Consider the following 22,024-nt stretch of genomic DNA (forward strand, 5'->3'; position numbering starts at 1 on the left):
CGGATGGGGGTACCCATCCATCGCATGGGGCACTGACGACGGATGGGGGTACGATTGGATTCGACTATATGGACACCAGGATGGAACTCATTGGATGGCTAGGTTATCAGGTTCATATATACTAGCCACTGTGGCGCAGCAAGTAAGGTAAGCGCTTTATGTACTGGGAGTCTTGAGTTCAAATCCTGGGTTTGACACTTTCACACATTCTTATCTGAGAAGTTTTTCAAAGTTTTAAAGAGACAATTGGTTGCAATGGTCATCTGGAGGGAGCTTCAGAGCATAGTTACTATCTGACTAGTAAAGCAGTTAGCAAAGCATATGTAAAGGATGGCTGATATGGATCCGGGTTGGAGGTATACAGTGGAGTGTAGCATTATACAAAGCATGTTTGGTGTATAATGATTTTAAGCATGAATCAAAAGCGTTATTAGAATATCCATAACAACAATGCTTTATCTGCTTTAAAACTGGATGTACTGTCCTTATATTTGGAACTTAAAGTCTGTTAAATATCTAGGTATACACCTTACTCCAACATTACCTCATTTATACAGAGAGAACTTTAAACCCTGGATCAATAAATTAAAATCCCAATTAGAGAACTTGGAAAAATTTGAATTTTCTTGGCTGGGTAGATTGGCAGCCTTTAAGATGCTAATATTACCCCAAATACTTTACTTATTTAGAACCATCCCAATTAAAATTCCACAAGAATTCTTTAACACAACTCAAAGAATGATTAACAAATTCATATTAATGCACAAACACTCCAGATTTTCCAACAAAATTCTCACAATTCACACCTCAGATCTAGGAATGGGGGTACCAGATCTAGAAAAATACCATAAAGCGGCCATCTTATATCAATCCAGAGCGATCTGGAATAATAACACTCTAAAACAGTGGGTTAATATTGAACAGTCCCAACTTCCTAACACTAAAAATTTTAAAGCGCTACTAGAATCCAGACTAAACTGGAAAATTCCACCCAAAATCACTAACCCCATAACCGCAAATACCTTGAAGATCTGGAAGGAAATGATCAAATTGTGCAAAGATGACCCATTAGCAAAACCCTCAAAAACACCTCTAATTAACCTAAATATGGCCATCAAAAATCTGGAATTAGACAGCTGGATTGAGAAAGGAATTGAATGGGTGGATGACTTACTATTTGACGGGGAAATTAGATCCTTTGAAGATCTAATGCACTCATATGATTTACCCATCACTGAAAAACTAAAATATAGCAGAATTTGTGTCTTCCTATCCAAATATAATATAGAACCAATCTCGCTCTCACCACAAATCAGAAAACTCATTGATCCACAACATTCTGGGATAAAAGGGATATCGGTGTTATATAAAACACTGGTAACCCTGAAAGATTCTACACCAAAATGGCAATTTAAAAAATGGCAGGAAATATTACAGGAGGAAATTGACCCTGATGATTGGACGTTAGCTTGTAGATCTTTAAAACAATCGACACATTGTGTTTCTCACTTGGAAAACTTCCTCAAACTCACTTTGACAACAACTCTTCACCTATGTGCTGGAGGAACTGCCAAGAGGTTGGCTCACTTATACATATGTTCTGGTTTTGTCCTAAAATCTTCAAATTATGGAAAGACATAGAAAATTTATTTAAAAAATTACCAATGTCACTATCCACGATCACTCCTGGATTAGCTCTATTACATTTGAAGTCTATGGACTTGCCTCCAAAAGAAAGATTGGTGTTCAATCATATCTCTGTAGTTACTAGAATCAGTATAGCTGAGAATTGGAAAACTCCAGTCATTCCAAAATTGGAAGATATTCTTAAAAGAGTCGAATCAAACCTTCTAGCAGAGAGATCATGGGCTGCAAAATGCGGGAACGTACAGTCTTTCCAGAGGAGAGCAAGCTTATGGCCTACTTTATTTCCAGAAACAGCACTACTAGACCTATAAAGATAAATAAATCCCTTTCACACACAAACAAACAAACAATTTGGTTCACTTGTCCGATTTGGATCCAAGGTCATCATCAATGTTGTTGATAAGTTTTTTTTTGTTTTTTTTTTCTCAAACAGCTATATAAAATTGCTCCTCTACAAGAATGCTCCTGACTTTTGGTTATATAGATTCGATTAGTCTAGTTATAGTTTAGTTATTCAGTTTACTCTGATTTACAACTTCCAATAAGTTAATACCTCAATCTAAGTATTGAAGAATTTTATTCCATTTAGATATAAGATGATATATCACACTATGGTTTGTTATATTACTGCAATGTTTTAATAAATCAAGAGAAAACGACTTCTGGAGTCTCAGTAAAGAGGTCCCAATCCCCATTTTCCAGAAACTCAGCTCCTTGAAATACAACCAAAAAGAAACATTGTCGTAGGTAAAACATCCAATTCTGATGTTGGTTCTAAAGACTTAATTAGCATTGATTAACCTGTTTAGGTTTGAGTTCAATTGGGTCTAATTAGACATTTACGCGTATGTCGTTGAAAGTACGCATGAAAATCCGCGTTTATTGCATCAACTCTATCAATTGCACCAACTTGGTGATTTATACGCATGTTCATCCGCATAATCGGATTTAACGCGTAAATTACAGCATACGTGCTGTGTATTAAAACTAAGTTAAATTCCGCAAGAGAAATAAAAGAAATTGATATACGAGAATGGAGCATATGATAAATACGCATTACGCATCAACAACATACGTGTTACATAAAATGTTTCGCATAATTAACGAGTAACGCGTAAGTTACTTCAACTCTCACTCTTGATTCAACTTAGTATTACGCGTAAGAATACGCAAAGTACGCATTAGATAAGTTTAAGAAACTACAATAGATAATTAAACATAGATTGCTCTCAACAGAAGACAACTTTATATTTTTATCTATGTATCTTTATATGTTAGCAAATGATATTTGTTAAGGTCTCATTGATTAAAACAGTCAAGTTTATATGTTGATGTAAAAATCTTACTAATATTGATGATATGTCATTATGATGATTGTTATTTTCCTGGAAAAAAATTTCAATAAAAATTATTGAAACCTAAAACTGGATGTAACATGTAGTAATACTTGTCAAACCCAGACTGGTTATCTGTGTCAGAAAACACATACATTACACCTAGGTTGTTCATTTACAGGTATTTGTAGAAGTCATAGTGAATTCTGTTGTAAAAAAAAATAAACAAATAAAAGTCACTTTTTTAATGAACACATTTACTGCATATTATATTATGAGCACACATTTTATATAACACACACACAGAGAAGACACAGATGGAGACTTAGGAGTGGTGAAATCAATGCTAAAAATTAAAGCAGTACTGACACGTTCCTATATAAATCATAGGCATACCTCCCAACATTTTGGAAGTAAAAAGAGGGACAAAAATTTTTTTCCCGCACGTAGCACAGCAATTTTTGTGGGCCACACCCCCTAATTACCATGTTTGTTTTACAAAATTTGGCAGGTTATGAAAGTTTGAAAATATTTCTCCTCATCTAAACTGTGTTTTTGTGTCTCAAAATTGTTACAAAGTAACTTATTTGCACCTGTGGCTGTTCTGGGCTCTCTGCTAAAAGCCAATTAAGTGAGAAACTTTGTTTCTTTTTCTGGCTGTTCAGTGCATAGAAAAGAGGGACTTTCCAGTACAAATGAGGGACTGCGGGTTGAGCATAGAAAAGAGGGACTGTCCCTCCGAAAAAGGGACATTCAGGAGGTATGCATAGGAACGTGTCAGTATTAAGTAAATGCCCACTGACAATACTACCAGATCTACCCGGTTGCTTCAGTGATGCTAGGCTGGGGGCGGAGCGATCCTTCCATAGGCTGAATTTCTGTTTTCATTCGTAATCAGCCTATGGAAGGATCACGGCGCCCACAGCCCAGCGTAACTGAAACGGCTCAGAAGGTCTTTTAGCAGTGTCTGAGGGTCGGCTGAGTGCCGGTTTGCAGGGCTGGGGACGGCTTTGCGGGGGGCTTTGACGATTACAGATGCAGCATTTACTTAATACTAACACGTTCCTATGATTTTTATAGGAACATGTCAGTATTTCTTTAATTTATAGCATTGATTCACCACTCCTGAGGCTCCACCTGTGTCTTCTCTGTGTGTGTGTTATATATATAATGTGTGCTCATAATATAATATGCAGTAAATGTGTTCATTAACAACGTGACTTTTATTTGTTTATTTTTTATTACAACAGAATTCACTATGACTTCTCCGAAATACCTGTAAATGAACAACCTAGGTGTAATGTATGTGTTTTCTGACACAGATAACCAGCCTGGGTTTGACAAGTATTATTATATGTTACATCCAGTTTTGAAGCAGATAAAGCATTGTCATTATGGCTATTCTAATAATGCTTTTGATTCAAGCATAAAATCATTATACACCAAACATGCTTTGTATAATGCTACACTCTGTATACCTTCAACCTGGATCCATATCAGCCATCCTTTACATATGCTTTGCTAACTGCGTTACTAGTCAGGTAGTAACTATGCTCTAGGTGTCTCTGATCTGGAGTTATCACAGCCTGGAAGTGTAGCATCTATGCTTTACGGCTCTCTAAAAGGGATATGGTGATGATTGACTCGCTAAATGATAGTGAAGCATAAATGATTCCAAATAACATTATTTAGCAGCCACATTTCTTTAATGGCTAATTACAGCATCCACTGAGGAAACACTACAAACAAAGGGGTCTTGTCAATGGGCACCTTAAATGTCAATGCCGTGTGTTCAGCATCTTAGCAGTGAAACTCCACAGTTCCTTGTGATGAAAATTCCATCCAGTCCATCCAACCAAATGTCCCTTTGAAACCTTAAATACAAAGGGAACCAATGCATTTATTTATACATCCACATAAATATATCCCACACAGGATTCCTAGACTATAAATCAGTGACTTTACATGCTACACCACAGGGTCTCCTCTCTATGGAGCTGCCTACAGATGACCATTACAACCAAATGTCTCTTTAAAACCTTAAAGGGATCCTGTCATCGGAAAACATGTTTTTTTCAAAACGCATCAGTTATCGTGTTACTCCAGCAGAATTCTGCACTGAAATCCATTTCTCAAAAGAGCAAACAGATTTTTTTTTTCAATTATGAAATCTGACATGGGGCTAAACATTTTGTCAATTTCCCAGCTTCTCCTGGTTATGTGACTTGTGCCTGCACTTTAGGAGAGAAATGCTTTCTGGCAGGCTGCAGTTTTTCCTTCTCAATGTAACTGAATGTGTCTCAGTGAGACATGGAATTTTACTATTGAGTGTTGTTCTTAGATCTACCAGGCAGCTGTTATCTTGTGTTAGGGAGCTGTTATCTGGTTACCTTCCCATTGTTCTTTTGTTTGGCTGCTGGGGGGGGGGGAGGGAGAGGGGTGATATCACTCCAACTTGCAGTACAGCAGTAAAGAGTGATTGAAGTTTATCAGAGCACAAGTCACATGACTGGAGGCAGCTGGGAAATTGACAATATGTCTAGCCCCATGTCAGATTTCAAAATTGAATATAAAAAAATCTGTTGAGCAATGGATTTCAGTGCAGAATTCTGCTGGAGCAGCACTATTAACTGATTCATTTTGAAAAAAAATGTTTTTCCCATGACAGTATCGCTTTAAATACAAAGGTAACCAATGGCTCAGAAAAGAAGAATGCGTTCAGGCAGATGGGTCCAACACAGAATTTGAACACAGGATTCCCAGACCATTAACCAGTCACCTCATGTGCTGCACCACAGGGTTTTCTCTTTATTGAGCTGCCTACAGATGACCATTACAACCGAATGTCTCTTTGAAACCTTAAATACAAAGGGAACCAATGGTTTCGCAAAAAGGAAATAAACCAAGCATCTGTGTGAATATGTCTCACCCAGGATTTGAACCTGGGACTTCAAGTTCATAAAGCTGTCACCTTACTTGCTGTGCCACAGTGTCTAATCTATATGAAGCTGATGACCCATCCAGCCAATGAGTTTCATCCTGGTGTCCATCCAATCCAATTATACCCCATCCGTCGTCAGTGCCCCATGCGATGGATGGATTTGGTGCATCCCTATAAATAATATACTGCTATAGCTATGTAAATTCTATCATTCTGAGGATTGCAGTTCTACAGCTTTCATTGGTCTCTTTGTTTCCCAACACAAGATGGTACGGCTTCATTATTAAAACCATGAAGGAATGTGCATGTTACAGAGAACTAGATTTGGGGCATATTTGGGTTCTGCACCTCACTTCATTAGAAATAAGTTGTTGAGTGCTGTACAGAGCCCTGTACTTAATGGTTGTCATAGACATTCTGAAATTATTGACCCCCGTTGCTCTTTGCTATTAATTAAACTAAAGGTGTCCAAGGGGATGGCCACATGCTGCCTCCAGCCAACCCTTTATGAAAAAAGTGCTGCCAAAGGGAGTACACAGACCTTTGTGTTTCATTCTGGAAAGACACTTGTGTCTATGGGCACTAAGCCCTCTAAGAGTTTTTACATTAGTAAATACCTCAACTTTTGTCTTGTTAGAGGATAGTGCCCCCACTGCCTTCTAATTTTCTCTGCCTGCTGCTGTAAACAAACAAGCGGTTCAGTGGGCAGGTGCCAAACGAGAGCTCAAAACAATGTATTTGTGCTTGCATTTATATCTGTAAACTTGTAATGGTCAAAAATGCACTACATCATGCATTGTATGGTACAGCTAAGACAATTACCAGGTTCATTTTGCTAAGTGTAAAATTGATGAAAACTATATTCTATTTCAGTATTTTTACTGATGATCCAACAATGGTATATAGTATGTGACTATCTATTAAAGGGGATCTATCAGGAAAATGAAATTTTGATATAAGCTTTATCTTGATGAAATAAGGTACAATCAATTAAAGATTCTGCCGTTTTTTAATGAAATAATATGTTATTCTTCACTCTCCCCTGTCTCAACCTGTCTCTCTTCAAGCTGTCTTCAAACAGTAGGTGGAGTCAGTTTTTGATTGACAGTTAGGTCTAATACATCCTTTGGGGTGTTGCACCCATAACCTAGGCGTTCACTCTTTAAAAATAACTGGCTCTGATGAAATCCTGTTTCTCTGTGTGCAGGGTGTTTGCCAGAGTCTTTTATTTTGTTACCTTTAGTTTGTGCTGGAGTTGGTTACTTGAGTTATTCTGCTAAGAAAGGGAGCCCCCCAAAAGACGTATTAAACATACCTGTCAATCAAAGTCTGACCCAGACAGGTTGTGTATAGTGAGACGTTAAAAATCTGTACTTCAATATTTTGTATATAGAAAGTGTCTTATTTCAGTGAGATGAAGTTTATATTAAATTTTCATTTTTTCGATAGATTCCCTTTATGCACTAGCATGGTAAAATTGTATTTCAGACTAGCACACACTACTACTACTACTACTACTACTACCAGTGGCATAACTAGACCTCTAAGGGCCCTGGTACGTACATTTACAACTGGGCCCCCCTATGCAACACTGACCCCCCCCCGTGCATTGGACTGAAACACAGTCTCCCATAGACTTCATTATAATCAAATAATTCAACTTTTTAAAAATAATAAAACAGTAGTTTGTGCTTGATCCAAATTAAGATGTAATTAATCCTTACTGGAAGCAAAACCAGCCTATTGGATTTATTTAATGTTTATATGATTTTCTAGTAGACTTAAGGTATGAAGATCCAAATTACAGAAAGATCCATTATCTGGAAACCCACAGGTCCTGAGCATTCTGGATAACAAGTCCCATTCCTGTACTCAAAGGATAAAGCACAGGAGTCTGAAATACATTTTTAATTTTTGTTAACGACAAGGGTTAATCAGTGCAGCAATAAAGGTGTTGTTCACCTTCACATTAACTTTAATATGGTGCAGAGAGGGATTTTCTGAGAAACTTTGCAATTGGTTTTTTAATTTTTTTTCATTTGCAGTTTGTTATTTAGCTTTTTATTCAGCAGCTCAACAGTTTGCAATTTCAGCAGTCTGGTTGCTAGTGACCAAATTACCCTAACTACTATGAATTGATTTGAATGAAAGGTTGGAATATGAATTGCAGAGAGCCTGATTAAAAAAAAGTACCAATAATAATAAATGTATAGCCAGTCATTATTGTTTAGATGGGGTCAGTGACCCCAATTTGAAACCTGTAAAGACTCAGAAGAAGAGAAATAAATAAATATTAAAATAAAAAAATGAAGACCAATTGAAAAGTTGGTTAGAATTCACCATTCTACATAATACTAAAAGTTAACCTGAAGGTGAACCACCACTTTAATGTTAGTGATGATTGGGTAGGTGCTGTCAGGGTATGTAAATCTCAGCAATGTGGGTTACTACACGTACCAACAATAATATGACGGCGCGACAAATGGTTTCCCCTCACTAATCCAGTTTTGGCATTAGCGAGAGTTAGCAAACCCAGAAGCCTCAAGCGATCAGCTGAGCTCACTGACGTCACTGGTAAATGCGCATTCTAACTTTTTGGTCAAACCCTGGCTCTAGGTTACAGCAAAGCGCGTGCACACTGAATGCCTTTAGACAAGACGCCTGCGCATCACAGAACATATTCAATGCACTTACATAGTTACATAGTTAGTTACATAGTTAAATTGGGTTGAAAAAAGACAAAGTCCATCAAGTTCAACCCCTCCAAATGAAAACCCAGCATCCCTACACACACCCCTCCCTACTTTTAATTAAAATTCTATATACCCATACCTATATTAACTATAGAGTTTAGTATCACAATAGCCTTTAATATTATGTCTGTCCAAAAAATCATCCAAGCCATTCTTAAAGGCATTAACTGAATCAGCCATCACAACATCACCCGGCAGTGCATTCCACAACCTCACTGTCCTGACTGTGAAGAACCCTCTACGTTGCTTCAAATGAAAGTTCTTTTCTTCTAGTCTAAAGGGGTGGCCTCTGGTACGGTGATCCACTTTATGGGTAAAAAGGTCCCCTGCCATTTGTCTATAATGTCCTCTAATGTACTTGTAAAGTGTAATCATGTCCCCTCGCAAGCGCCTTTTTTCCAGAGAAAACAACCCCAACCTTGACAGTCTACCCTCATAATTTAAGTCTTCCGTCCCTCTAACCAATTTAGTTGCACGTCTCTGCACTCTCTCCAGCTCATTTATATCCCTCTTAAGGACTGGAGTCCAAAACTGAACTGCATACTCCAGATGAGGCCTTACCAGGGACCTATAAAGAGGCATAATTATGTTTTCATCCCTTGAGTTAATGCCCTTTTTTATGCAAGACAGAACTTTATTTGCTTTAGTAGCCACAGAATGACACTGCCCAGAATTAGACAACGTGTTCTGCCTTCATACACGTTCTCACAGTGTGCAATCCAACATTCAGCTTAACCATCCCTGTCTTCCAAATAAGCAGACCGTCTTGTAATCTAACTTGTTTATTGATAACAGGTTGTTTGACTGTAAGTGGTCAGTTGCAATTAGTAAACAGGAGCATCGATGTATGTGTGTCGATGCATGTTCATGTGGTAAAACTATAAAGATACAAATGGTTTGTATAAGTATATAGCAAAAACATATGAATAACATATACAGCAGCATTCATTCTAAATCGGCATGTCTGAACATATTACATAGCACTAAGCACATGTTGAAGATGGCTGACGACCTATAAGGCCGCATGACTGGCTATCTACTAGCGTAACAACTACTAAGTGCAGATTAGAACTATCTAAAACATCACTAAAGAACAGACTATCCTGAGACTTGTATAATTCTTACCAGATATGCTGGCTGTGGGGTAGTGGAGATTTAAGAAGCAGGAATGCTAGGACAGCTATGCAAATGTGCTGTAAACAGTATGGTGTCTCCCTTCTCCTTCCCAGAATGCACTAGCCACCCACAATGCACTGTAGTTGCATAATTAAGAACTTTATTTATACAAATGTAAGAAACATAGGTTGCAGTGGATTTCTACTGCTGCTAGATGGCGCTGTTACGTAACTAGCTATACAGATTCTAGCTTGTTGAAGTAGTAATGATTCTTCAACCCTTGATGTGGGGCAGAACACTCCCCGTCTGGCGTCAACAGATGTCACTACTTGTCTTCTCAGGTGAAAACAACAACACGAGCTCTGTTGTTGGTCTGAGGAATAGTTTGCACTCGCCAAGCTTACAGATTTTGACCTCGGCCTTACGTACATTCCCATCCTTGCTTGGAAAAGTGTTGGTGATGAGGCCCAGTGGCCACTCATTCCGATGTGATTGGTGGTCTTTCATGAGCACGACATCCCCAGGTCTGATGTTCGGCTTGTTAGTTTGCCACTTCCTTCTCGACTGCAAGGTAGAGACATACTCTTTTCTCCATTTGTCCCAGAAGACATTAGAAAGACTTTGCACCTGCCTCCATTGACGTCTATACAGGTCTTTTTCAGTAAATTCTCCAGATGGAGCACTCAGGGTGCTGGTCTTCTGTGTGAGTAACATGGCAGGGGTAAGGATCATCAAATCTTCAGGGTCACTGGAAAGGGTAGTCAACGGTCTTGCGTTCATGATGGCTGAGACTTCTGCCAAGAATGTGACCAGACTTTCGTGTGTGAGTCTCGTACTCCCTACCTGCGAGAAGATGGAATCCAAGATTTTCCTTGCTATCCCTATCATCCTTTCCCAGACGCCGCCCATGTGGGAGGAATGCGGTGGATTAAAGGTCCATGTGCATCCTTGCTCATTTAGGTATCTGTCCACCTTGGCCGTATCCAAATTGGAAGGAATTTGGAGTTCTTTTACTGCTCCAACGAAATTTGTGCCTCTATCTGAACGAATACATTTCACAGGTCCTCTAATGGCGATAAACCGTCGGAATGCATTTATGAAGCTGGAAGCATCCATAGATTCGATCACTTCTATATGGACTGCCCTACTGGACATGCAAGTAAACATGACTGCCCAACGCTTTGCACCGGTGTGAACACCTCTTGTGTGCCTGGTAGCCACTGACCAAGGGCCGAACACGTCCAAGCCAACGTTAGTGAAGGGAGGATCTGTGCTGAGTCTTTCAGCTGGGAGACTGGCCATTTTTGGGTTCTGAGACACACCACGAAGTTTGCGACAGGTAATGCAGTTGAAAATGACCTGGCTTACACGTCTCTTCGCTCCAACAATCCATAGTCCAGCGGCTCGTAGATTCCCTTCGGTAAACATTCGGCCTTGGTGTTTTGTTTGAAGATGGTGATGTCGTATGAGTAGGGTCGCGACATGGTGATGTCCCGGAATTACTATAGGGTGTTTTTCTCTGAAGTCTACTTTGGCTTCCTGAAGGCGGCCTCCTATTCTCATCAACCCACCTTGGTCAATGACGGGATCAAGTCTTCTCAAAGCGCTGTCTTTAGAGACTGTTTGGCCTTTCCTGAGGTATTCTATCTCCTTAGTGTAACATTCATGTTGAATTGTGTGGATTATTATGTCCTTGGACCTCTCCAGATTGGAAGCTGTAAAGGCGCTCTTGCAGTGATGCCAACCTTTACAAGGTTTCTGACTCACAGGTAATGTAGATGTGTAGGACTTGAATGCTATATGAATCAAGATGGCTATCGCACGGACCAGAGACATCCAGGTGGAGAACCTGCTGAAACGATGGGATTCGAGTTGACGATCTGAAGTCACTGTGTTAAGAACAGACACTTCGGGTCGGATCTCCTCATCTGCGTCTGGGTCTATCAATTCAAATGTGTCACATCCGATGTTGCAAGCCGTTGAACGGTACAGGAACGCAGGACCTGTGAACCATGTTGTGGCTTTCAGGTGGCAGGCTGCGACGGATCTGGTTGCGTAGTCTGTGGGATTATGTTGTGTAGGCACGTAGTGCCACTGTTGAGGACTAGTGGATCTCCTGATCCTCAGCACTCGATTGGAGACGTAGACATAAAATGTTCTGAAATTTTCTTTCATCTCTGGTGTCTTCTGAAGTTTGTGCTTGAGGGAGATAAATCTGTTATAGACAAGTTCTTTGTTGTCAGGTAAGCGTTGTCTCTGGGTCTAAATGGTAAAGGCGCGACCCAGCTTTTTGAATTGTCCTTTGTCATTCCTTGATCCATGATCTCCAAGAACAGTCTGTCTTCTATGGACATTGCGACCTTGTTGTCTTCTCTTGACCTATGGAAAACTGTACACCCTAAGTGATCTCGTTCACCATCGCAGGCATGGTCTTCGCTGGAAGGATCCATGAAGGGACAAGGGACAGGATCTCTATGTGGCATTTCTTTTATCAGGAAACTGTTCTGACATGGTTGGAATAAGGAAGGACGTCTACTTTCAAGTGTGTTGGTGAGCATGCTGTTGACAGAGATCGGCTTGTGTGCTCCACCTAGACAGACATCTCCTATGATGACCCACCCTAGGTCAAGTCTCTGGGCGTATGGAGCGTTTTGGGAACCGTTAATCTGTCCTCTAGCCTTGTGAACACGTAGTATGTCTCTTCCTAGGAGTAAGGCTATTGGTGCTTCTGGATCCAGTTCTGGTATCTGGTGAGCTATACGCTTCAGGTGGGGGTGGTATGCTGCTACTTCTGGTGTAGGTATCTCAGAACGGTTGTCAGGAATTTGGTTGCACTCCAGTATGGTTGGCAGTGACAAGCAGGTCTGCCCATCTATGGACTCTACCTTGTATCCCGTTGCCTTCCTCCCCGCCGTCTCCACTGTACCTGCACATGTCCTTAAGGAGTAGGGAGAACCGGGTCCTGTGATGTTGAAGGTGTCAAAAAAGGTGGATTTTGCTAAAGACCGGTTGCTTTGATCGTCTAAGATTGCGTATGCCTTGATCGCCTTATCTCTGTGACTGGCCGGGTAAACTCTGACAAGGCAGATTTTCGAGCAGGACTTTCCTCCTACCACTCCTTTACAGATCTCGGTACACTGAGAAGTGACTACTGTGTTGGTTTTGTCAGTGTCTATCTGCTTCTTTTCATGATCCTCTGTTTGGTGTACTGCCTGAGAGGGTGGCCCAGGGTGTAAAGCCATATTGTGTTCTGTACTACCACATTCTGAGCATGACACACTGACCTCACAGTTCCTGGCAAAGTGTGATGTTGTAGTGCAGCACCTGAAGCAGATGTTGTTGTCTTTGAGGAACTGTTTGCGGTCTTCTAAAGTCTTTTCTCTGAAGGCTCTGCATTTTAGTAAAGAATGTGGTTTCTTGTGCAGGGGGCATTCTTTGTTAAGATCTCTGTGTCCGTTCCCTTCTTGAGAAGACTTAGACGGCTTGTATGGAGAACCTGTGGAGGCAATGTTAGTTTTATGGACTGCCACTGGTGTTTTATGAGGTCTGACATCAGGGGTAGTGGGGCATGACATTGTGAGATCAAAACTGGGATCATTTCTGATTCTTGCCTGTTCACTGACAAAGTTTACAAACACCTCGAAGGGGGGAAATGGTACATTATGAACCCGTTTATAAGTAGAACCATGTGTGACCCACTTCTCTTGTAGGTTATAAGGGAGTTTTTGAACAATAGGATTGACCCCTCTGGCAGTGTCTAGGAAAGCTAGCCCTGGTAGATCTCCTTCTTCTTGAGCAACCTGTACCTCTCTTAACAAGTCACTGAGCTCTCTGAGCTTCTGGTAACCCCTACCCACTATTCTGGGAAAGTTATCAATCCTTTTGAACAAAGCATTTTCAATGGCTTCTATGGACCCGTAACACTCATCAAGTCTTTCCCACACCATCTTTAGGCCTCTGTCAGGATAGTTTATGTTAATGTCTCTGATTCTTTTGGCGTGTTCAACGGACTCGCTTCCAAGCCACTTTACCAGGAGGTCTAACTCTTCCTGATGGGAAAGGTCTAAGTCTCTTATGGCATTTTGGAAGGAGGCTCGCCATGACCTGTAGTTCTCGGCCTGATCGGTGAACTTTGCAAGTCCCTTGGTAACCAGCTCCCGTTTAGCAAAGAACTTAGCAAAGTCCATGATGGCCCAGTTAGCATTAGTAAAATCCGGTGTGCTGTTATGCTGCACGTGTGGTGTATTACCATGCCTTTTAAGAGCTTCTGGCTTAGAGCAGTCAGTATAATGCCGTTCTGATGCAAAAGGTGTCCCTTTAATTTTGGGCAAAGGTTGTAGTCTCTGCTCCATAGGGCGGTAGTTGTCAGCATCGTTTGGTCGCATATCGTCCTGTCTAAGGTACTGTGGTTCAAGGTAAGATCTTTGGCACTCTTTATAAGCTGGCTGATGTCCTGGCTCATAGTTGCCCTCTGTCTTGGGGTGTTGGTGGACGTATTCTGAGACACGCTGGGCTGGATCTTGTTCATCTAGGTCTGGCCCAAGTACTCGGCTGTGTTTCTCAGATCCGGAAAACTCCAGGGCTTCCAGGTATTCTGCTTTGGCTATTGCGGCTGCCGCTTCCTTCTCTGCGGCTAGTCTTTCTAGCGACGCTTGCAGATCTACTCGTTCCTTTTCTAATGATGCCCTCTCTTTCTTTAGTTGCATCTCTTGTGCAGCGAAGGAAGACTTTACTTTTGCAGCTTCAGCTTCTGCACGTGCGAGAGCAGCCATTTCTTTTATGGAGGATTTGCTAGAGCAGCTTGCTCGTGATCTGGTTTTGTATGATGATGCTCGGCTAACAGACATTGTGCCCGTTCTGCCGGCCGCTTAATGTCTCTTTGTGGACTCAGTCTATATAGGACCGGGCTTCAGCGTGGTCTGGATCGTGTTGAGCTGCACTCTCACTTCTTGTCACTGACCGTGTGGCAGACGCTGCAATCGTATACGCAGAACCGCGTGTGTGATGGCAGCTCCGTTTGATCACATCCACTATCGTTGCTGACCAGCATCTGTTTTACTGTTCTGCCTTCATACACGTTCTCACAGTGTGCAATCCAACATTCAGCTTAACCATCCCTGTCTTCCAAATAAGCAGACCGTCTTGTAATCTAACTTGTTTATTGATAACAGGTTGTTTGACTGTAAGTGGTCAGTTGCAATTAGTAAACAGGAGCATCGATGTATGTGTGTCGATGCATGTTCATGTGGTAAAACTATAAAGATACAAATGGTTTGTATAAGTATATAGCAAAAACATATGAATAACATATACAGCAGCATTCATTCTAAATCGGCATGTCTGAACATATTACATAGCACTAAGCACATGTTGAAGATGGCTGACGACCTATAAGGCCGCATGACTGGCTATCTACTAGCGTAACAACTACTAAGTGCAGATTAGAACTATCTAAAACATCACTAAAGAACAGACTATCCTGAGACTTGTATAATTCTTACCAGATATGCTGGCTGTGGGGTAGTGGAGATTTAAGAAGCAGGAATGCTAGGACAGCTATGCAAATGTGCTGTAAACAGTATGGTGTCTCCCTTCTCCTTCCCAGAATGCACTAGCCACCCACAATGCACTGTAGTTGCATAATTAAGAACTTTATTTATACAAATGTAAGAAACATAGGTTGCAGTGGATTTCTACTGCTGCTAGATGGCGCTGTTACGTAACTAGCTATACAGATTCTAGCTTGTTGAAGTAGTAATGATTCTTCAACCCTTGATGTGGGGCAGAACACAACGTGTTATCTACAAAGACCCCTAGATCCTTTTCATTTAAGGAAACTCCCAACACATTGCCATTTAGTGTATAACTTGCATTTATATTATTTTTGCCAAAGTGCATAACCTTGCATTTATCAACATTGAACCTCATTTTCCAGTTTGCTGCCCAGTTTTCCAGTTTAGACAGATCACTTTGCAAAGTGGCAGCATCCTGCATGGAACCTATAGTTCTGCACAATTTAGTATCATCTGCAAAAATAGAAACAGTACTTTCAATGCCCACCTCCAGGTCATTAATAAACAAGTTGAAAAGCAAGGGACCTAGTACAGAGCCCTGCGGTACTCCACTAACAACACTGGTCCAATTAGAAAATGTTCCATTTACCACCACTCTTTGTAGTCTATCTTTTAGCCAGTTCGCTATCCAGGTACAAATACTATGTTCCAGGCCAACATTCCTTAATTTAACCAGTAACCTTTTGTGTGGCACTGTATCAAATGCTTTAGCAAAGTCTAAGTAAATCACATCCACTGCCATCCCAGAATCGAGGTCTCTACTTACATTCTCGTAAAAAGAAATTAAGTTAGTCTGGCAAGATCTATTACGCATAAAACCATGCTGGCACAAACTCATAGTATTATGATTTGCTATGAAGTCCAGTATCTTATCCTTTATTAACCCTTCGAAAAGCTTTCCTAATACTGACGTCAGACTAACTGGCCTATAGTTTTGAGGCTGAGAACGGGATCCTTTTTTGAATAGAGGCACCACATTAGCAATTCGCCAGTCTCTTGGTACAATACCAGATCTCAATGAATCCTGAAAAATTAAGTAAAGAGGTTTGGCAATCACAGAGCTAAGCTCGCTAATTACCCTGGGATGAATACCATCTGGCCCTGGACCTTTGTTAATCTTAACCTGTTCAAGTCTCTTTTGAATTTCTTCTTGTGTGAACCATGCATCATTAGTTGTATTACTAGAATTGGGAGTGTTAAGAAGGAAACCTTCACTTACTGGTTCTTCATTTGTGTAAACAGATGAAAAATACGAGTTCAGAATCTGCGCTTTTATTTTGTTTTCATCAACCAGCTGATCCCCCTCTGATAGTAAGGGTCCCACCCCTTCCTGCTTCATTTTTTTACTATTGACATATTTAAAAAATAATTTGGGATTTTTTTTACTGCTTGCTGCAATATCCTTTTCTATAGCAATTTTAGCTTGCCTTATAGCTTCTTTGCATGATTTATTGGCCTCCTTGTACCTTATAAATGTTTCGGCTGTACCAGCTAACTTGAAAGCCTTAAAAGCACGTCTTTTCTTACCCACCTCAACACCAACGCTTCTATTGAACCAAAAAGGTTTTGCTTTGCAACGACGTTCCTTGCTTACAAGTGGAATATACTGACAAGTATATTTATTAAGCAGCATTTTAAAGACTTCCCATTTTTGTTCTGTGTTTAACCCTGTGAAAAGCATTTCCCACTTAATATGTTGCAGAGATGCCCTTATACTGTCAAAGTTTGCACGTCTGAAATTTAGTGTTTTAGTTACTCCCTTATAGAATTGCTTCTGCAACAGAATCTCAAAGGAGACCATGTTATGATCACTATTCCCTAAATGCTCACCCACACAAATGTTAGAGATGAGTTCAGTATTGTTAGTTATTACAAGGTCCAAAAGAGAGTTATTCCTAGTAGGTTCTTGAACGAGCTGGAATAAAAAGTTGTGGAACTCCATACCCCTGCGATCCTCCTATTGCGCATGCACCGTGCTTATGTTTGCTACACACAGGCAGTGACGTTGTCACTTGGAAGTGTCAGGCCTTTTCCGGGAGACGCGCCCCCTTACCACCTGAAGCCTTATTGGAGAGCCTAAGGCCGTGGCATGTTGCGGAGCTTTCATAACCCAGCAGCAGCAGGGTGAGAGTAAGTCAGGTTAGTAAGAGGCAGCGATGGAGAGAGTTGTCCTAGTTGCAGTTCGTAGTTTGAGAAGTAATTTCAGTTGAGTTGCCTGTTGATGGCGGTGACGTCATGCGCAGAGCGCAGCTGGAGAAGCGTGCTACAACAACTTTACTGCTCTGCTGGGTTGTGGGGCCCCATCGGGGATGCAGGGGCACGGACCCTGGTGCCGCTGCACCTCCTTCACCCCAGTAGTTCCGCCACTGACTACTAATACTACTACTACTACTACCACCACCACCACCACCACCTGGATAAATAACATCAATATTGGAGGATGTTAACTTTTTGTAGAAGAGACATCTTTGCAATTTGTAGTAACTTATTATCTGTTTTAATTATTCTATATGTTTTCTTCTTAGGTGCTGCGTTTTCAATTATCATGCTTCTTGGGAATTGTGAAGACATAACCACTACTGTTTAACAACAACACCTACAACAACAATTTACGTCCTTTAATATTATGTATATTTTGAAAAATGTCATGTGTCCTTTGTGATTGTGAAAATAAGGTGGTTGCATGCTTTCTTTTGTGAACTGCTATGAAGGATATTCCCTATTAGAAGGATTACTTCAGTATGCAGTTATGAAACATATAACACCACTGAATTTGGTAACAAGACAAAAAGCTAATATTTAATATTTATTTTTGAAATGTAAAAAAAATAATTGCAGTGTTTTGTTTTGGTACTAAAGTCTGTCGTGATTTGTTTTTAAATAGAAAGCATTATACTCAATGTTCAGTGGTACATTATTTTTATTTTGAATGCTAGTATAATCCAAGCATGTATTGTACCTTATTCTGACATAAATGCGTATCTTGACAGCGCTATATAAATAAATGATGATGATGATGATAAATGGTGTAACCCCCTTAAGTGCTATCAAGATTGCCAGAACTGCAGATTCCGAATTTCCAGGCATTATTTTCCACTATGGTGGAATCACCATTTTAAGCATAAAGTTATAGGATCTGTTATCCAGAAAATATTCAGAAAACCCCCATAGATTTTAAACAATTAAAAAATGTAAGTTATTCTCTTTTTCTCTGTAATCATAAAAAATACCTTATGCCAGATCCAAACTAAGATTTAACAAATTCTTATTGCATGCAAAACAACTTAATTGGGTTTATTTAATGTTTTAGTAGACTTATAATATGGTGATCCAAATTACAGAAGGACACCTTATCCGGAAAACCCCAGGTCCAAAGCATTCTGGTTACCTGTACATATATTTTGTTCTACAGACTGTTAGAAGTAAGAGCTGACAACTTTCCTAGCTTTTCAAGCAGTTTAAGCCATGGAGGCACTCTTATGTAAAAAAAAAAAGAAGTACATACCGTTAGATTTCCTATAATATATACATTGTTTTGTTTAGTGTTTGTTGACTTGTCATTTCCTACTCTATATTGTAATAAGTATTGCATGTACATATGCGTGCACTGCTTATCTTACATTTGCTATGTTTTCAATGGACAACACTGAAATAGATGTAATAATGCAATTCTGGCGATTAACCACAAATGTATTTGTGTGTGTGCACTTATTGGTCATATCACTCTACCGGAATGAAAAAAGTAAGACGTAACTTTTATTGAGACTTAAAATAACCGTAGTCTAATATGAGATAAAAAGTTTAATAGGCAGTGGCATCCTCGGGAACAATATGTGTGGGAGCCACAGTACACAGCACCCAGGATTGTTGTGCACTGTATTGTTGTAATGCCTTAATGGCTTAGACAAACATTGAAACTAGATTGGCGGCATGGAGGTGTGAACGTAGGTTAAAAAGTTACGTCTTACTTTTCTCATTGCGGTAGAGTGATATGACCAATTAGGTGGGTTGGTGCAGTTTCAAAAGAGTCGCTCCTCTATGCTCTTTTTTGTTTCATATCATATAATTCAGACCCTGTACACCACCATTGCTTCTCGAGATGGTTGGTGCTCCCACATTCACACTCTTTTAATATTGATTCACTCCTATCTTTGGTAGGAACACATGGTTTAGCACACATCTTTCCATTGCATGAATAATAATGGCAGCCCCCATGTTCAACTTACAATCACGCTTCGAACAATGGTCCACTTAAAGGGAAGCTGACAGCAAAAAAAAGATTCTTCATTTGAAGTTACCTATAGGTCATGCTGACTGTTTTCTCCTTAAAGCTTTTTTTCATTTCATAAATGTAATTCTGCCTCCGACTGTGGCCGACTGTGACAGCCATACTGTAGCTTTCTCCTGCTTCCTGTCAGAATGTGAGCTCGATGATGTCACAAAGGGGGCGGAGCTTCTCATTCTGTTTCCCTTGCAGCTTCTCCTGCCTGCTGCAAAGCGCTCTCTCTCCTTCATGCCGCCTCCCCTCTTTTTATCCAGCAGAATAAATCAACAGCAAATTGTCAGGGAGTAAGGCTTTATACCAACTCTTTCTTATTCGTTTGGCTGCACATTTTGGCATATAAAAATTCTGACGTAACCACCAATGATTACTGCCTTTTGAAACTGTTTAATGGATTCATTTTGCCCCATCTCGAATAAAAACTGTTTCCTGCCCCCGGGATCAATGCTTCCTTTTAATATAAGTATTGCACTTTGTTATTATTACATTTAAGCCTCTTAGACTACAGCTCCCCCATGGCTCCGCCCCTCTTTGCGACCTGCCCATCGGCTCCGCCCTTTTTGCATCACGGTCCACCCGATTAGTTCCCACCCCCACCACTGGCCAGTAATTTTTTTTTATAAAAGGTGGCAACCCTGGCTGGGAGCTGTAGTTTAAGAGGCTTAATTCAGTAATAACACAAGATAACAGCTCCCTAACACAAGATAGGCTATTCTTTCACTAAGGGAAACACTGGAGAGATGTAAAGCTTGGAAGTGGGGTAGATAAACCAAGCCTTCGATAAAGTCAATCATGAATATCTATGGGTGGTTTTGCACAGATACGGTATTCCGGAACAATTCATAAACTGGATTAAAGTACTGTATAAAGAGACAAAAAGCTTTCCATTGAATAATGGTTGGAAAGGCGAGGACTTTTCGGTGAAGGCTGGTGTGCGACAGGGGTGCCCTTTGAGCCCACTCCTGTATATTTTCTATTTGGATCTTTTCTTGGGGAGACTGCAGGAGTGTGGGCTTGGGGTGTTCCATTTCCACTGGGCCAATCCTTTAAGTCCCTCGCCTACGTGGATAATATAACTAGTAATATAATAGTAAAACCTGAGGAGGAGGGAAAGGTTTTGGAGTGTATCAGAAGCTACTCTGAGGCCTCAGGGTCTCAGATCAATCATGAAAAATCAGAAGCTTTTTGGAGTTTAGATGGGGAACCAAGTTTTAGACTTGAGAAATTCCCAGTAGCCTCAGATCTAGTTAAAATCTTAGGGATCAAATTTGGGAAGGGAGATCTTGATAAGGTAAATTGGGAAGAAAAACTGAATACTGGTCTGGCAAAAGTTCAGCGTTGGAAGGCTTGGAAGCTGACCTATAGAGAAAGGATTTACTGGCCGGATCCAGAGCCTCTGCTTTGGGGGAGTAGGCTCAACCCAGTAAAAAGAGGGACCACTTTCCTGCAGAAGAAAAAGGGAGGGTTGGACATGCCGTGTCCTGTGGTTTTCTTCTGCACCATCTTTCTAAAGTTTAACTTTGGAGGGGTGGTGCAGGGGAAAGAGTCTCTGTGGAAAGTCAGTGTAAGAGATTGGGCCTCACCTTTTATCAAAGATTGGCTACTCGGTGGTAGAGTGAAAGAGGTAAGGATAAGAGGAGGCCTTGTTTCCACTTATCTGCGGCAAGCTGTTAAAACAGTAAAAAAATGGAACATCAGTTCTGATGAATTAAGATCATTGCATAGAAAATTGCTCTATTGGAAAGTTATAGTCTTACATTTTGCATCTCCAATAGGAGTAAAATATTGTCCGGAAGAGACTTTGGCAGAAAGTATTAAGTTCCTTACACATAAAAGAATGCCAAAGAAATTTTGGGACACTGCATGGCTGTCATTACAGGGCAAGATGTATGTGAGAGGCAATTTAAAATACCTCAATGTGGTAGACAGGGAGTGTCCATGGGGATGTAAAGTGGATGAATCACAAGAGCATTTTCTCGTAGATTGTCCAGTTTCAAGCTCATTAAGAGAAAAAGTGTCAAGTGGTATGAACCTAAATCTAATAAAAGATTTCGATTTTGCAGAATTTTCTTACGGAGTGGTCAAAAGTAATAGAACTGGTGGAAGAAACAAAAACACTTTGTACATCATTATTGCAGTATTACGATATCACCTGTGGCAGAATGACTACAAGTCAGATTGAAATGTCAGTAGAAGCGGTAACAGAGGCAATCAGTAGAGATGTCACTTTTATTAAGTCAAAAGAATTTGAAATTTCAGAGACACATAAAAAATTGACTTTTTTTTCTTGTTGAAATTAAAATGAAAAATGTAAATTGTGACTGATTGTAACGTTTTTCTTGTTTGATTTATTGTAAATCTGAATATTTTTAAATAAA

The 22,024-nt window shown here is 40.3% G+C and overlaps 1 protein-coding gene across 1 annotated transcript; it reads right to left on the reverse strand.

Annotated features, from left to right (window-relative positions):
* Window positions 1-11,962: 11,962 nt before the first annotated feature.
* LOC121397295 lies at window positions 11,963-15,576 on the reverse strand. Its single transcript, XM_041573907.1, has 2 exons — window positions 15,293-15,576; window positions 11,963-15,045 (listed from the first exon to the last, which is right to left on the reverse strand). The coding sequence occupies exon 2, from the start codon at window positions 14,636-14,638 to the stop codon at window positions 11,963-11,965; it is 2,676 nt and encodes an 891-aa protein (XP_041429841.1). The 5' UTR covers window positions 14,639-15,045; window positions 15,293-15,576.
* Between the last annotated feature and the right edge of the window lie 6,448 nt (window positions 15,577-22,024).

The sequence above is a fragment of the Xenopus laevis genome, chromosome 8L (genome assembly GCF_017654675.1).
Source record: "Xenopus laevis strain J_2021 chromosome 8L, Xenopus_laevis_v10.1, whole genome shotgun sequence".
NCBI classification, from domain to species: Eukaryota; Metazoa; Chordata; class Amphibia; order Anura; family Pipidae; genus Xenopus; species Xenopus laevis.